The sequence below is a fragment of the Alligator sinensis genome, unplaced genomic scaffold, assembly GCF_000455745.1.
Source record: "Alligator sinensis unplaced genomic scaffold, ASM45574v1 scaffold161_1, whole genome shotgun sequence".
Lineage (NCBI taxonomy): Eukaryota > Metazoa > Chordata > Crocodylia > Alligatoridae > Alligator > Alligator sinensis.
Window position 1 is genome coordinate 1,018,724 of NW_005841974.1, and position 17,403 is coordinate 1,036,126.

Here is a 17,403-nt window from a genome sequence, read left to right on the forward strand (position 1 = left end):
CCGTGGGGGGGGGGGGGGAGGGAAGGAGGAGGCACAGCTGTTCGCCTGGATGTTGTGCGCTTTCCTTCTTCCTCTACCATTCCTTGGCTTCCTGAACAAGACTGTTCTCTTTCAAGTGGGCTGTAGCTTTATGTATGGTGCAGCAACATTGAGACCTGTTACCAGCCAGCACTTCCCAATTTGTAGGGTTGATGCCACCCTTCTTAAGATATGCTTTCAGAGTGTCCTTGTAGGATTTCCTCTACCCTCTGATGGTCCTCTTACGAGGACCAAATTGAGAAGGTGACTTGCCTCGGCAGACAAGTGTCAGCTATCCACACACAGCAGCCGGCCCAGTGGTGTTTATGTATCATGATCTTTGCCTCAATGCTGGTTACGTTAGCTGCAAAGAGGATGCTGGCATTGGTGCAGTAATCTCTCCATCTAATGTGAAGGATCTTCCTGAGGCAACACTAATGAAACCATTCCAGGCGCTTAAGATGGCTTTACAATGTCATCCATATCTCACCCCCGTAGAGGAGCGTGGGGATAACCACTACACTGAAGACCAGGATCATAAGTTTCCATCTGCAGATCTCAGTCAAAGACACAGAGAAACAGCTTTCCAAAGGATACACTAGCACAGTGAATCATATGTTCGATTTCTACGTTCACACTGACTGGGAGAGGAAACTGCCAAAGCATGGGAAATGCTCAGTGTTTTCCAGGGGTTCTCCACCAATGGTAATTTGTGGGGGCAAGCGGACAGCTTGTTCTGGGGTAAGCTGATAGAGCACATCAGTCTTCACAATGTTAAGGGAGAATCCCAGGCGGTGATAGGCACCTGAGAAAAGATCAAGAGTGAACTGCAGATTGGTCTCAGTGTGCACAGGGATAACACAGTCATCAGCATACTGAAGGTCGGTGGATGCCAGTCTCGGCAACTTTCATTTTTCTGTGAAGACGCTGCAAGTTGAAAAGCTGACCATCCACTCAATACTCAATCCCAATTCTGGGAAAAAGGCAGTCACAGATGAGAATCTCAATCACAGCAAGACAGATGGAGGAAAGGGTAGGGGCAGTGATGCAGCCCTGCTTGACACCAGTACGGCTGGTAAGTGTCTCTGATCCACTGCAAAGGACTGTGGCTGTCATCCCATCATGAAGGAGCCTGAGAACACTGACCAACTTCAGTGGACAACCAAACCTACCCAGCACCTTCCCTAAGGCTTCACATCTGATGGAGTTAAAGGCCTTGGTTAGGTCAATTATTGTTATAAACAGCTCCTGGTGTTGCTCTCTTACTTTCTCCTGGATCTGTCATGCAACAGAAATCATGTAGGTGGTACTCCATGATGGTCTAAAGCCACACTGAGATTCTGGAAGGACTGCTTCAGCAGGGGGAAGAGGCAATTCAGAAGGATGAGAGTAAGAATCTTCCTGGTAATAGAGTGGAGGGCAATGCCTCAGTAGTTCCCACACACTGACGTGTTTGTCCCCTTTCTTGAACATGGTCACAATGTTGGCATTCTTTAAGTCATGTGGAACTTCCTTATTAACACATATTTTGATGAGAAGTTGGTAAAATTTTTCAAAGATGCTAGGGTTGGAAGGGACCTCAAAGGATCTGAGTCCAATCCCCTGCCAGTGGCAGGAAAAAGTGCTGGGGTCATGTGACCCCAGCCAGGTGCTTGTCCAGTCTCCTCTTGAAGATCCCTAAGGTAGGGGAGAGCACCACCTCCCTTGGAAGCCTGTTCCAGATTCTAGCAACCCTAACCATGAAGTTCTTCCTGATGTCCAACCTAAATCTACTCTATCAGCTTGTGGCCATTGTTCCTAGTTATTCCAAGGGGTGCCCTGGTAAACAGAGCATCTCCTATTCTCTGCTGGCCCCCACTGGTGAATTTGTATACTGTCACAATATCCCCCCCCCACCAGCCTTCTCTTGCGGAGGCTGAAAAGGTCCAGGTCCCCTCAGCCTTTCCTCATAAGGCCTTCCCTGCAGGCCTCTAACCATATGAGTGACCCTCCTCTGGACCCTCTCAAGGGTGTCCAGATCCTTCTTGAATTGCGGCGCCCAGAATTGGACACAGTACTCCTAGCTGCGGCCTGACCAGTGCTGCATAGAGGGGGAGCATCACCTCCTTGGACCTCTTCGTGATGCACCTACGAATGCATGACAAAGTGCAGTTAGCTCTGCTAATTATTCCATCACATTGATGACTCATATTACTGCATGTGTTGAGGGATGGACTCAATGGTGACAGCTAAGACCTCAGATTCATGGTTGAGTAGAGTCCTGGAGTGCTCTTTCCAGCACTGCTTGATGAATACATTGTCCATGAGAAAGGTGGAACCATCCTGTGACCACAAGGGGGTTGGGCCTTTGGAACATAGTCTATGGATGGTTTTTATTGCTTGAAAGAAGCTTTTCATGTCATGTTGATCAGTAAAACACTGGATCTCCATGGCCTTTGCTTGCCACCACTGGTTCTTGATGTCCTGTAGCTTCCTTTGAACTACAGTTTTGAGCTGATGGCAAGCCTCCTGCTTTTGCTGGTTGGAGGGTTCATTTTGCCGACTGCAGAACACAGCTCTCTTCTGACGGATAAGTGCTAGAATTTACTCATTATTTTAACCATCACCAAGATTGGTTTGACAAACGGAGTATCCAATTGATTCATCACATGTCATGTGAATAACATTCTTAAGCTCCTACCAATGTGCCTGGCTGTCCTTGATGACATGACGTAGGTCAGAGAGCCTCTCAGTAAGGTATTGCTGAAGAGCTTCACATATAGCTTGGTCTTGGAATGCCCTGATGTTAAATCTTTTCTGTGTTCCTTTTGGTTGTTTACAGTGTTGTGGTGCAAGCTGCATGTCCATGATTGATCCGAATAAGCGGTAGTCCATCCAGCACTCATCTGCACCTCTCAGAACTTAGGTGATATGGACATCAATATGATCACAAGCTCCGAGAATAATGTAGTCAAGAAAGTGCCAGTGATTGGAGCGTGAATGTTTCCAAGTGGTCTTATATTTGTCACTCTGTCTGAAGATTGTATTCATGATGAGCAAGTCATGCTCTGCACATTTGCGGAGGAGGAGGATAACACTGGAATGGACTTTCCCCACGTGCTCTTTCCAATGATGGCACTCCAGAGTTTAGTGTCACTGAACTCTTGCAATGAAGTTATCCATTTCCAAAATAGGTGTAGCCACTTCCTTCTTTCAGCTGGCCTTCATCTGCCCAGCAGGTCCTGTTTAGGGAAGTAATACTGAAGTCATATCTTCCAAGTTCTCTAGTTACTATGGCAGCTCTTCTTTCAGGACACACACAGTTCAGGGAATCCACAAGAGTGCAGACATTCCACGTGGCGAACTTCAGTACTTTATTTTGTTGGTTTCAGCCACAAGTAGAGCAATCCCACTGGATGCTGCAGTCCAGCCAGGGGAGGTTTGAGACAGCCTATATTTAGGGCACATTTTCTAGCCCCTTCCCCAGTCACAGTAAGCAGAAGGGATCTTGAAGAGGACTGCTCAGTCATGGCTGCAGCTGCTGAATTGTACTTCTGTCTCAGTAAGTGCAAAATGACCATCACACGACTGCTACTTAAATGCAGATTTGTGACTAGGGACTCCCGGAAATCATTGTTCCTGTCTCCACCACCATTCATCCATCATTGCAGGGCTTGGTTTGTGGGAGATGTTAACATCCCTGGCAGAGGTTTGCATGTGACATCTTTTAATGTGGGAAAGCCAGTGCACAAGCAACAGCCACATGAACTTGGCAGGAAAGAGCCCTGAACCCAGTGGCAAGGATGTCCAAGACAACCAGAGACCTCCGTCCCGTTGCAACCCTCATCCGCCTTCACAACCACAGAGAACCAGCAGGTCTTCAAGTATGCCTGTTCTGCCGTTGGGGTCTTCAGGAGTTTGGATCATGCGTAGTCTGGGACCAAATCTCAGATCTGTTTGCCAGGGGAGACCCTACCCGGAGTACAAGACTCAAGACCACTTGGCTCTAATGGTCGTTGGAACACAAGCTTCTCCACCATGACAAGGTTATGGTCCAAGGTGTCAGAAATATTAAGTGGTGGCTGGAAGCCAAGGCTGAGAGATTTTAACCAAGGTATGTTGATGCTCCTCTGGGATTTAAAAACTAGGTCTTTGCTCCTCCCTTCAGGATCAAACTGACTGCCATACTCAGAATCATGGAAGAAAATTGACACCATGGTTATACTGGCATGGATTGGAGGGAGGGGTTGCTTTCCTCTGTTAGGGGAGAAGGTATGGTCCTCTTCCTTGGATCTTTCAAGTTCATTTTAACAAACTGCTTCCCATCCTTGCACTGGCAGGACAGAGTATCCCTGTCTCTGCTTTGCCTATGCCAAGTTAAGGTGTTCTTGTTTTTCAGAAATTATCTAGTAATTGCACAAGAGTTGTTTGTGCAGTTTTGCCTGGAATATGCCAGACAGACACTTGTATAGAATGGTTGAGATAGGAATAATCCTGCCTGGAGCAAGGGGATGGGCTAGAAGAGGTCCCTACCAGCTCTACTTTCCTATGATTCAAAGACAAATGTAAGATGTAACATCTAAAAGAAAAAAAAACAAACCAAATGCACAGATTCAGAATGGGAGATAACTGGCTAAGGAGGATCACTGCCTAGAAGGATCCAGGGGTTTTGGTGGATCACAGCTTATCATAAGCCAGCAGAGTTTCATAGATGTTAGGGGCTGGAAGGGACCTTACAGATCATCGGGTCCAGCCCCCTGCACCGTGAAAACTCACACACAGCATCGATCCTTCACATCCAAAGTCATGAAGTCAACAAAAAAGGAAATGTAAAATTTTGGGCTGCATTAACAAAAGCACTTGAAGACAAGAGATAATAGTACCACTATTTGACAATGGTTAGGCCTCGTTGAGTAGTGTGTGCTGCCCCAGCATCTGTATTTTTAAAAAGATATCAAGAAACAAGAGAGGATCCAGAGGTGAGCAAATATGAAGGGGTTAGAGCACAAGCCATACGAGGAAAGGTTGAGAACAAGTAGTACTTACTTTGGAGAAAAGGAGATTAAAGCAGTACATAATAGTGGTTTTTAAATATTTGAAAGGACACTATATAAAGAGGAAGAATTACTCTTCTCACTTGCTGTAGTTTTACATTCACTATTGTAAGTCTTGCTGTCTGGCAATATAGGAGTTAGATTAAATCTCAGAATAAACTCCTTTACTGTCAATACAATAGGAAAGTGAAGTAAACTACCCAAGGAAATTGTTGAATCTCCTTCACTGCAAGTTTTCAAGAGGCTGAATAAACATTTGTCTCGAATAACATACAAATAATGCATCCTGCATTCATGCAGTGAGTTGGACTACGTGACAGTTGAGGTCCCTTCCAAACCTATGATTCTGCTACTCTAGAATGGCTATAAATTCCCAGCCCCACTTTCAGACCACGGACCTCCTATTTACCTGTGCACTTTGATCATGATGAACAGTCACCTTATACCCAAGGCACTCAAAAAGCTTCTCCAGAGCAGCACAGTCAACGTCACCACCTGAACGGAACTCCAGGTCCTTCTCACCATTGAAATGCACATTGCTGAGTACAAGCGCTAGGCCCCGAGGGTCTGATGTCAACTTGTATGCCTGTGAAGAACAGCGAAGGGACACACATTGTACTTCCTTCCCTACACAGGCTGAGACTACCACAATGAAAGTACCAATTATTAATTTTTTTTATTTTTTTTTTTAAGTGTGCAAAACTTTTGAGGTGCAACAGAAATGGTAATACAGAGAAAACCCCTTGCAACTTAGGAACACTCTGCATGGGAATGACTACACAGTTTAGGTGACGGGTATCTAAATACAAACTGATCACGGCAGGGGATTAGGAATGTCCATTACTTCTCTTACAAGATTAGTAATTAATCCTGACTCGATTCTCACTCATCTAAGGAGCTGTTGCCTCTTGTCCAGCTGAGAGAGAACCAAAGCAACCAAGACTTATAAATGAATCAGTAAGCAAGAATGGGGAGCCCCAAAATCTTAACAAACTTATTTGAGGAATGTATATGTGAGCAAGGACAATGTTCTGCACTATTGTTCTGCATACATTCTGCCCACATTCCAAGATAATTGGAGGAAAAGAGAATAAGACTGGGAGACCCGTCCAAAGACATTCCTGGTGAACAAAACCAGAGGCTTAAGTTTGCAACAATAGTTGAACCTGAGCTGGAGTTTTCTAACACCACTAGTAAGATTCACATCAAGGAAAACACCCAAAACATCTGGCAACACCTGAGAATATCTGGCAGAATATACACCCACATCCCAGAAAGGTAGTTTGCCACTTCCTCCTCTGCCACTAACCCTGGTAGTGAAATGGTTTCTCTTCAGCTCACCTATCCAAACATCCCACCTCTTGTGAATGAGAATCTCTCTCTTCCATCCTTATAAAACACTCACCAAGCGCTGATGAGTCCGATAAAATTCTGGAGTGCAGGCCCTCACTTGAGGGTAAGGGGGACCATCTCCATTATCAAGGGAATGTTCAAATGGCTCTGTGCAAGAAATATACAGATGAGCAAACAAACACTTATCATAAGGTATCTGTCTTTGGCATTATTCAAGTTCCAAACAAACATTTATTGAAGAACCACGTTAGTTAAGTTTCATTCATTTTAACACCCTAAAGCCAGACCACTTTTGGGTACTCAGGTCAGATCTGGTGATCCAATTAATAAAAATTACTACTTTTTCCTCCTGTTTACTATGGAGAGCCAAAATGTTTGCCTTTCCTTCAGTTATTACACTCATGCAGAATCTGCTAATTATTCAAGTCTAGAAACACAGGTGAGCAAAGGCAAACTACAAAAAATATTTAGGTGCTGAAACTGTTGGGTTCAGTTAAGACAGGGGTGGGCAATTATTTAGGCTGGAGGGCCACTTAGGGAGTTTTGGTGAGCTGCTGCAGGGTGGGTCAGCACCCACTGCCCGCAACAGCTCACCACAACTCCCTACGTGGTAGATTACTAGACCTGAGAGCAGATCACAGCTCTGCCCCGGCCCCATGCTGTTACTGCCTGGCCATACCTGCCCTAGCATCTCCTTGGAGACCAGCCTTTTCAAAATTGATGTGGAATATTCATAATTAGCAAGCTAATTATTTTCAATATTTTCTTGGCTTATATATCTTTCTTAAACTTATATTCACTACAGGCAGGGGCGACGTGTAGGGGGTCCACGCAAGTACACGTGCACCCCCTGCAAAAAGGCAGTTCCTGATCGCCTCTGGCCACTGCCAACAGTGCCTGCGGGTGGTCGGTGCTCGTCACCCCCCTGACAGTGCCAGCAGCATCTGTGGGAGCTCCCCACTCACCACCGCCAGGCTCCCGCCACAACAGCCGTGCCCCCCAGCCACCGGGGGTACACACTGTTCGTGACCACAGGTTTCCAGAAAGCTGCTTGAACACTTTTAAAAGTATGAGCACGCTTGGGGTGAAAACAAAGCCTTTTATCCTGGAATCCTACAGACATACAAGCCCCACTCTCTCACATCGGGTAAACACAGTATAGATGTTGCATTAAAAAGCCTGAGACAATCTTTACAGTTTGAATGGCAATTAACTCAAATTAGCTGCAACTGTCCCAGCAAAAGTGTTCTCTCAGTAAAGTGTGACAACGGATTTGTACCATCTATAGGAACCCAGGATAAATCCTAGGCTGTTTTTACCCTTAAAATAGTTGAATAGATTTAATAGATTTTTAGGGTTGGGAGCGACCTCAGTAGATCATTGAGTCTGACCCCCTGCCTGGGAAGGAAAGAGAGCTGGTCGGACGACCCCAAGCAGGTGCTTGTCCAGTCTTCTCTTAAAGACCTCCAAGGTAGGGGATAGCATCACATTCTTTGGAAGCCCCTTCCAGACTCTGATAACCCTTATTGTGAAGAAGTTGTTTCTGATGTCCAATCTAAATCTGCTCTCTGTCAGTTTGTGGCCATTGTTTCTAGTTACCCCAAGGGGCGCCCAGGTAAACAGAGTATTTCCTATTCCTTGCTGGCCCCACCCTGATGAATTTATAGATGGCCACAAGATCCCCTCTCAGCCTTCTCTTGCTGAGGCTGAAGAGATCCAGGTCCCTCAATCTCTCCTCATAGGGCCTTACCTGCAGGCCCCTAACCATATAAGTAGCCCTCCTTTGGACCCTCTCAAGGTTATCCACATCCTTCTTGAAGTGCAGCACCCAAAACTGGATGCAGTACTCCAGCTGCGGCCTTACCAATGCTGCATGGAGAAGTATCACCTTCTTAGACCTGTTTGTGATGCACCTGCTAATGCATGACAGAGTGCAGTTAGCTTTACATATTCATCTTAGAGTCCACTATGACTCCGAGATCCCTTTCTGCTGCTGTGCTACTGAGTGGGTCATCTCCCAATCTGTATGTGCTGGCAATTCTTTCTCCCTGGGTGCAGCACTTTGCACTTACCTTTGTTAAACTGCATCCTGTTCTGTTCTGCCCATTACCCCTACTGCTCACGAGTTAAACACATTTACTCAGTCTCTATACTAACTGCCAGAAGCCACTATAATGAATGACTTGGGAATTAGAAGTCAGAAAACTGTTCTTGCTGAGGACTGGGAAGATTTCTGGCAACTAAAGAGTACAGCAGGATAGGTATGCCAAGAGATGAAGGATAAATTTTTAACAGCTGGCAGTTAGATTCTCTAATGCATGCTATACTATCAATTGGGACAAGAGAATAGGACATACAATCAAACAAGGGATCTCTCCTGCCTTTCCAGTTTTATTATAGTAATCTATCTGGCTGCCCAAATATTTTCACACACCCTATTACCAGGAATCATCCACCTTGCCAATTGCCAAATGTTGTGGTTATCAGGAACACATTACAATATGGTTCTACTGCATCACTTTGTGGGCTCATGATGAGCTGTGCTCCAAAGTCTGAGATGGCTTCCAATAATCTTCTGGACACAAGGCAAGGTGCTAGTTTTGAACCATAAAACCTTAAACAGCGTGGGTGCTATGGCCATTTGTACACATGCTTGCGTTGCAGCACCAGGCACTTTTAAAAGCATCTGGCATTGTGGTGCATACATTTGTATAAATGGCGAAATGCGTGTCAGTGCTGAGAAAATGGTGACAGTGCACTTTTGAACTAAAACATCAAAGGTGCTTTAGTTCAAAAGCGCATCACTGCCATTTTCTCAGCACCGATGTGCATTTTGCCATTTATGCAAATATATGCAATGCAGCACCAGGCACGTCAGCTCACGTGCAGAACAGACTCAATTAATCGATTCTGCTCTGATGTGCCAAATCTCCGGCACGATGGAGCAGACAACTGTATGTGTATAAATGCCCTACATACTAAGGGACTACCATGTCCCTTATGTTCCATCACAATACCCATGGTAGTGGAGAGCAACCTCCTGCAAAGCAGTACAAGTACTAACATGTGGAAGGCCAGTCTCAATAGTTGCCCCTTAGCACTGGAACTCCCTCCCCCTTGCAGCCTACTGAAAGTCCAAGCCTGGACATCTTCTGGAAGTGATGCAAGACCTTTTTATTTCAGCAGACTTTTAAGCAGGATGGATACATTTTGGGGATGCTATTTGATGAGTCTTATTACAGTGGATGCTGATCTTTTTAGCAGACAGGCCACAAATTAGCCCCACACTATCCTCATGTGCCAGTCTGATTCCCATGCCAGACCTGCTGGTTTGCTTTCTGCTCCCTGCCCTATCTGCTAATACTACCTGTCCCCTCCCTAATCTCCTACGTACCACAGGGGAAGCCCACGTCACTTGTAGCAGCCATGCTGCAGGTTGGCCACTCTTGATTTATTACAAGCTATTCCATTTTAATATCTTATCTGTTTTTTTAATTTTTCCCCTATTGTAAGCCACCCTGACCCTTTTCTGGGGAGACTGCAATATAAATCTAATAAATAAATAAAAGAACTGTCACTTTAAAGAACACAGAAATATATAAGAAACATCAGGCCCACAAAACAAAACTTAGTCGGCTCCAAAACCCTTATATTAAAGCACCAGTTCCACCAGTCTTACATGGTTTTTTTAATTAATATACCTAATGGGACACTTTATCACCTCAAAGCCTTGCTGTGTGATAGCTTACATATTTAAAACAGAAAAGGAGATAATAAGCAAGCAAAGGGACCAGATAACAACAGGGCAGGGGGACACCTGGGTAGTGGACACTTCCTAATGGCAGCAGTGCTGTCAGCACAACTATACAGCTGTGGAGGCAGCTGTTCTTTTTCCACCACCTCCCCCATTCACCCATCCCTAGTTATGCTCTTAGATAATTATTTCATTGTAATTTTTTATTAATAAAATTGTTATTTCATAGAATCATAGAAAATCATAAATAAGGCAACAATTTGTGTTTCTGTGATTTTACATTGTGAGGGTCTTAATTTAGTAACAACAAATCATGTAGTCAGAATAGCACATGCATGTCCTGCAATACATAATTTATTTTACCAACTTTAATCCTTTTCCTTCTTCACTCTTAACCCTCCCCTGTTACAGTTTGCAGACACCCAACTGTCAAATCACTTCTAAAGTTAGGCCATGTGGCATAATGACAAATGCTCTCTTTGCACCTCTTAGGTCAACTGTCAGCCTCCTCATTTTCAAAAGATCTTAAACTTAAAGGGAAAAAAATACCTTTTAAATTCCAAATGCTTCTGTTAACATTTTATTCAAATGGTATTCTTGCTATAGTCATTGAACCCTGATTAGAACCAACTAGAAGCCAGTTTGCTTTCCTCTTCCACTAGTTTTCCTGTCACTTTTCAGCCTAATTCTGCCTCCAGTTCCTAGACTCAATGAACTAACCACATTCCATCCCTTAAGGCACTGACAGACGTGCAGCTCCCCAGTGTAGCTGATGGTGCTTCACAGGAAACACCATGAGTTACAACAATCCCCCAGTCCACCCCCCACAACCCAACAGACATTTGCTTTTGGGTCCAGGGACTTGGGGAATTGAGCAGCTGCATCTCTGCAGCCCTGCCCCCACCTCCCTCCAGTGCAGTCTTCAAGATGGGAGTGGGGAGAAGGAAGGGGAGGAAGCTCAGGCTGCGGTTGCCCAGCCTACACTGGACGGTGGGGTGAGTGAAGGCTAGGCAGGCAATGGTGGGTGGGAGAGCTTTCTGGAAATGAAAAAGGAGTGGCTATTCAAGAAAATGAGAACCAAGGATTTTTGTGGCTGATATTTTCTCTTGGATCAGCTACATGATTGGAATAGATGAACAAGCTTTTCAGGAGAATAAAATATAGAGATGAGCAGGCTGCCTTGATCCTTGAAGAAAGGACCTAGACTCACCAATACAGCGTGGTCTCTTTGATAAGTGGTAGGATTCACAGACCGGGAATGGGAGACTTGAATCATAATCATGGCCCCGCTGCAAAGAAACAAGAAAAACCCATGCAGTCCTCAGCAAATGACACTTGCTAATTTATGTTGTAGATATTTTGAAATCATACATAAAGCAACAGCTGTATCACCATCTTGGATCCCAACTTAAATCAGGCAGAAGGGTCTGCATTTTCTTTATATTCAAGATTTCTTCCTTTCCACATGCATCTCTGATCCCACCTTATTCCATTTCACAAAGTTCCACTTTCCTTACATGGAAGATTTTTCCCCCTCTCTCTCATCTTTAAATCTCAGCTGTATGCCTTCCCAACCTAACCTCCTAAAAGTCACCTTTCTTTTAAGACTGCTTAGTTTTTTCTCTCTTTTCTTTAAACTCGGGGTACTGGTTCCTTTAACTATTACAATACATATAAGTTGCTTGAGGCGAGAGATGGAAGAGAGGTGGGAGTGGGAAGAGATGGGAAGGGGAAAGCAGGGGGTGGGGGTTAGGGAGAGGGAAGGGGCAGGGGGGAGAAGAGAGGAAAATCTGCAACATAGTAAAAAAGTTAAAATTACATTTGGACAAAAAGGGTTTATTTGAGGCTTTATCATGGAGTAGCAAGCCCAGTTTCCATCTCCTCTACTCTGTCTCCTTTATCCTTAGATCACCACCAGATTTCTACTCATCACTAAAACCTACAAAGAAATTTATTTTCCTTATGTTGAAGATTCATTCCTTTGTGCCCACACCCAATTCCAAACATGTGTCACTCAGAATTGACATTCCTTACCTTTACATACCCGTTGCTCGAGTGTTGTATGGCATTTAAGAGCATCTCTTCCAGATGTTCCTGTCTGGTTTCTCTCAGAGCTTCACAGAAGGCTGAGAAGGCTTGGGGGCCCCTCTTGGGCAGAAGGCTGAGGAATTCAACATTTTGGCTGAAGCTCCCAGCTTTGGTCTAGATGCAAAGAACCAACAAGCAAACTTATAATAGATATGCCAACCAAAATATCTCTTGATTCATTCTAGGAGTCGCAAAATGAAATAAGAAGGTAGTAAGTTTAAAACAAAACTCTCTCGTGTTATTTTCACACAGCATGTACTTAAAAGTGTGGAACTCTGCCACCAGATGTTGAGAAAGCTGACAGTTTAACTACATTCAAAAAGAGATTGAACAGATTCTTGGAGGGAAGGGGTATCAGTAGCTATTGGGCATGGGAGTGAGGGGCACAGCCTCTGAATCAGAACGTCCTAGATCTTAAACACTAGAGGCAGCAAGTGAGAGAGGAGCAATGGAAAAAGCCCTGGTCCTACCCAGTTCACTCTCCGTTTCAGCATCCACTTTCTGCCACCATGCGACACATGCCTATCTGATATGCCAAGGGTCATGGGCTTTGGCCCATCGTTAAAAACTATAAGCCTCCCTTGAGAAGGGAAGACCACTGGGGATATATCAACTGAGTGTTTGGGACAACAATAACAAAAAACAGGAATAGGAGTGAGGTCATAAGTTAACAACAAGGGATTTGAAAGGGGACACTGAGCTGAGCACACCAGTCAGTGCCCAATGCCCCCCAAACAAGTTGGGGGAGCCTGTGGATGCTGACCAGTGAAATTGCTCGGAGATGTGAGTGGAGGAGTGCCAGTTAGACAGCCCCACACTTGCTCAGGGTGCCACCCTGGCCAAAGCCGCCTTCCTGGTCTTACAGATGGTCAGTTTGGCCAGAGCCAGGAGGAGGTTGACTAGGAAGTCCCAGGACTTGCTGGGGCGGCGGACGGGAAGTACGTAAGAAAGGTGCGGGGAGAAGTGCAGCCAAAACCTCAGCAGGAGGTTCTGAAGGAGGCAGAAGAGGGGCTGCAATCTGCCACTCGAAGTAGGCGTGTGCCAGGGCCTCCCTCTGTTGAGAAAAGGGGCAGGTGTCAGGTCTTCATAAACACGCCCATGGCAACAGCTCCATTTAGGAAGTGCCAACTGAGGTCCCCAGTGGCTCATGAGATCAAGGTGGAATAAGACTTGCCCACCGGGGACCCTCACCCCTGCCTTCACCTAGGTTGTCTCACTCGTTTTTGGGAAGGGACATGAGGACGGGATGATGGACAGTGCAGCGTACAAGCATGTAGAGCTGGTGGCAGTAGGCTGTTCACAGGCAGACCAGCTTGGTACGCCACAGCATGCTAAGATGTTGGGGCAGGAAGCACAGTGGGGCCTGCCAAGGCAGCAGCCTCACAACTATCTCCAGAGGGCTGGGGAGGAGGAAATGCCCTTACACAGGACCTGGTCAATGTAGACAAGGGCAGTGGGCAGCAAGGTTTACTTCCCAGAGCATGCAGCAGGGAACACGCAGCAAGGGCAGCTCCACAAGCCAGCACAGAAGGATGCACCTATCCCTGCCTAGCATAGTCTAGAACAGGGTAGGCAACATTTTTTAGCTGGAGTCCCAAAAAACCCACAATGTCTACCATGGAAGGTGCCAGAGTGCCGGCATGCCAGAAAAACAAAGGGGGGGAGGGCAGTGGTACATGGCAGGACACACTTCATATTAGTATACTTAATAACCATAAATGTTGCCTCTGTTGTTGTATACTTTTTTTGTTAAGCATGTTGCGGTGAGAGAGAAAAAAGAAAAATAAGAGAAAGAGGAAAGAAAGAAGGAAAGAGAAAGAAAAAAGGAGAGAGAGAAAGAAGAGCAGAGAGAGAATCAAGCACATACACATGCACACAGAACCACATGTGCACAAACACAAAGAACCAGAACAGACGCATGCACACACACATCCAGAGCCAGACATGTGTGCACACACAGACGCACAGAACCAGAGGCAGACAAACATACAGAACCAGATGCATGGATGCACAGAGCCGGGCTGCTGGACCACCAGACGAAGTCCGACCCAACAATGCCCTGGGCCTGCCAGAGACCCTGTGCTTCCTTGGGGAGCCAGCCCCCGGGCTGCAGTACAGCCAGCCGAGGCCCCGGCCCAGAGCCTACCCATCAGCCCAACCACCTACCCACTCCACACAGCTAAGCCCACAAATGTGCGGCGCTCCTGGCAAGGGGCAGTGCCAGCCTCATCCCAGTACAGCGGCTGGGCCAGTGCTGGGCTTGGAGCAGGTAGGAATCAGGCCAGCTCAGCTGCAAGCCCTGCTGCAAGAAGCCCGGCTCCGTAGTTGACAGCAGTTACCCAGAGCTGGGGCTGGCTGCAGCCAGGAATCTGCAACCAGCTGCACGTGCGCCTCAGAGTGGGGAGTGGGGGGAACAGGCCTGAGGCAGCACAACCCCAGCCTCTCCCCTGCTGCCGGCACAAAGCTGATGACTGAGCTCTGGAGCCTGCAGCAGCTGCTTGTTGCCAGCCTGGGCTCTGAGCCACTGCAGCAGGCAGGCTGCAAACAGCTGGGCCAGGCTCCAGCATCAGCTCTGTACTGGCGCGTGCACACATGACTTGGAGCAGGCTGCGGGAAGGGCCCAAGGCAGCACAACTCCAGTCTCTCCTCCGCTACCAGCAGGCTCTGGAGCCCAGTGCAGCTGTTTGTAGCCTGCCTGAACTGAATCAAGCAGCAGGCAGGCTCTACAGCTCCGGCATCAGCTCCATGCTGGCAGTGACTGTGCGTGTAGCTCAGAGTGGCCATGTCTCTGGAATACATTGGCATACGCTGACAGAACCATGCTCGTGGGAAGCTCCTCGAGCACCAGCCCCACCACCCACTTGCGCAGGAGGCAGAGGAAGGGCTCGAGGGCAATGGTAGAGCTAGCCTGACAGCGGGCAGCCTTGATGCACTCCCCAGCTGAATGGGATGGGCTCCATCAGTATCCAGTTGTGCTTGACCATACGCTCTGCAGAGGTGTACAGCACCTGGAGAAACCGAATGAAGCAGGGACCAAAGCCGAACACCCTCTCAGCATGCCTGTGAGGTAGCCAAGATCCGCCCTGTCAAACACCATCTTCTGGTCAAGGGACAGGAAGGCAAATGACAGGCTGTCCCTATAAGCAAGCTTGAGGAGGTCCTGCACTAGGTACAGGATGCTGAAGATGGAGCTCCCTGGAACTGTTTACATCTGGTCACATTCACCCGCACATATCTCAGGCGCAGCAAAATGGCTTTTGCTATGACCTTGCAGTCTGCAGAGAGAAGTAAGACTATGTGCCAGTTCCTCAGGTCGAGGGAAGAGGGTCCCTTTTTCTAGCCAGCAGGGTCAGGACAGCCCTCCTTCACAACAGGGGGAGCTTCCCAACCCTTTCAGACACAGCCCAAACCCCAGCTAGGTCTGGGTTGAGGACATCCAAGAAGGCACAGCAGAACTCCACAGTCAGTCTGTCAATGCCCAGAGCTTTGTTGGTGGGCATCAGATGGAAAGCATCCGAGAGCCTGGCCACGGTGACAGAACACTTGAGCAAGTCCTGGTTGACCAGGCAAACCTATGGCAGTACCTTCCCACAGGACCTGGCAGCCATATCGGCATTGGCCAGATATGATGAGAAGAGCTCTGCACAGAAAGCCCTCACCCTTCGTTGCAGTTCACCGGAGTCCGTGAAGTAGGTGCCATCCTCCGTCAGGAGACAAGTGATGTACCTCTTGGCACCCCTCCTCTTCTCTAGAGCACAGAAGCAGCAGAAGCCACAGTCCAGTCCACCTCCCGAAGGAGCTTGATGCATGAGCAGATGAATGCACCGCAGGTGCAGCAATCATGCAGAGCACAAAGCTCCTTCCCCCTCTCAACACTCTCCACGCAGGGATGCATAGTTTGGGTCAGCAACCAGGCAATTCTCCAGCTCCTGAACCTCCCTCTTGAGCTGCTCTCTAGCAGCTGTTAGGTGCGCCCCCGATGTAGAAGCAACAGTACTGCCTGACACAAACCTTCCTCATGTCCCACCATCTCTGGGTCAAGGGAAATGCTTGCCGCTGCCTGCACCAGGCCAGCCAGAACTCCTGGAAGGTGACCACAAAGTCCACATTTTCCAGCAGGCTGTTGCTAAAATGCCAGGAGGCCAGCCTTGGATGCTCAGGCTGCAGAGTAACCTGAGTGCATACCAGATGATGGTCACTGAAGGGGGCCAGCCTAGTGCTGGAGGCATGGACTTGGGCAGTATTTAGCATGGACCAGTAGATTCAATTCAACTGGGTAGATTCAATTCAACAATTCAGGGTGTCCGTTACTCCTCCACCCTGACAAAGGTGAAGGTGGTGGTGTTGTCAAGATGGTTCACGCACCTGGGTGGCATTGGTGCCCTCCCCATAGTCCTGGGGAAGGGAATCCTTCCCATCGGGGCCCACTGGCATGAGCCCCTGGACTCCCACCTCCCCCAGGTGGTCGGAGTGGGGGTCTCTGCCATCAGACCTGCCCCAGGGTGGCTAGGGCTGAGGTCCAGTGCCTGTAGTAGTTGGGGGCAGGTCAAAGCCGGCTGAGTTGGGGGGAGGGAGTCTTCTCCATAGGCTAATCTAACATAGGATGGCCTTGCCATCCTGGGCCCTCTTCCATGTTGGTGACAGTTATCTTTTTTATTTTTCCTGGAGGTGGGATTCCTGGTGCAGCTCGGGAGGTGGTGGGTATAACATCAATGTCAGCCCATGGTGGGAGGGGGAGCCTCCTTCATATTGGAGGGCCCAAGCTGCGTCTGGCCTTTGCACTTTACCTTGCAATGGATGGTAGATCACCACCCATGTGGGACCAGCACCCAGCCAGACTCAGGGTGGCCTGAGGAGGGGTCTTCCTGAGATGCTGGAAGTATCGTGGGGCTAGGAGGGAGTAGCAGTGGTGGGGGCTGGTGTGCCCCCCTCCCCACTTTGGGACCCCACTGGTGGCTGTGGTATGGGGGGGGGTCTCTCCTGAGCTTGCCAAGGGATTGGATGCTAGGGCTGGGTTGCCAGTGGTGGTGGTACCTCTCTGCTTGGGGGGTGGGGGTGCTATGGTGCCCCCCATCGCTAACTGAGGGGACATTCTTGGCAGAGGTGCCCCAGTACCCAGTACCAGAAGTACCTAACTTCCACCACCATATAGTTAAT

At 47.7% G+C, this 17,403-nt stretch overlaps 1 protein-coding gene across 6 annotated transcripts in view; it reads right to left on the reverse strand.

The window, feature by feature from the left end:
* The window catches only part of CASP2 (caspase 2), a 34,746-nt gene that overhangs the window by 15,285 nt on the left and 2,058 nt on the right, over positions 1-17,403 (reverse strand). For all 6 annotated transcript variants that reach the window (XR_003093389.1, XM_025200753.1, XM_025200754.1 and 3 more), the window contains exons 2-5: positions 12,193-12,360; positions 11,369-11,447; positions 6,457-6,551; positions 5,461-5,637 (exon numbers count right to left, since the gene is read on the reverse strand). Coding sequence is in view for 5 of the 6 variants with exons in the window: in XM_025200753.1 (XP_025056538.1) it covers positions 5,461-5,637; positions 6,457-6,551; positions 11,369-11,447; positions 12,193-12,360 (519 nt within the window). In the remaining variant the exon portion in view is untranslated. The remainder of the gene's footprint in view (positions 1-5,460; positions 5,638-6,456; positions 6,552-11,368; positions 11,448-12,192; positions 12,361-17,403) is intronic.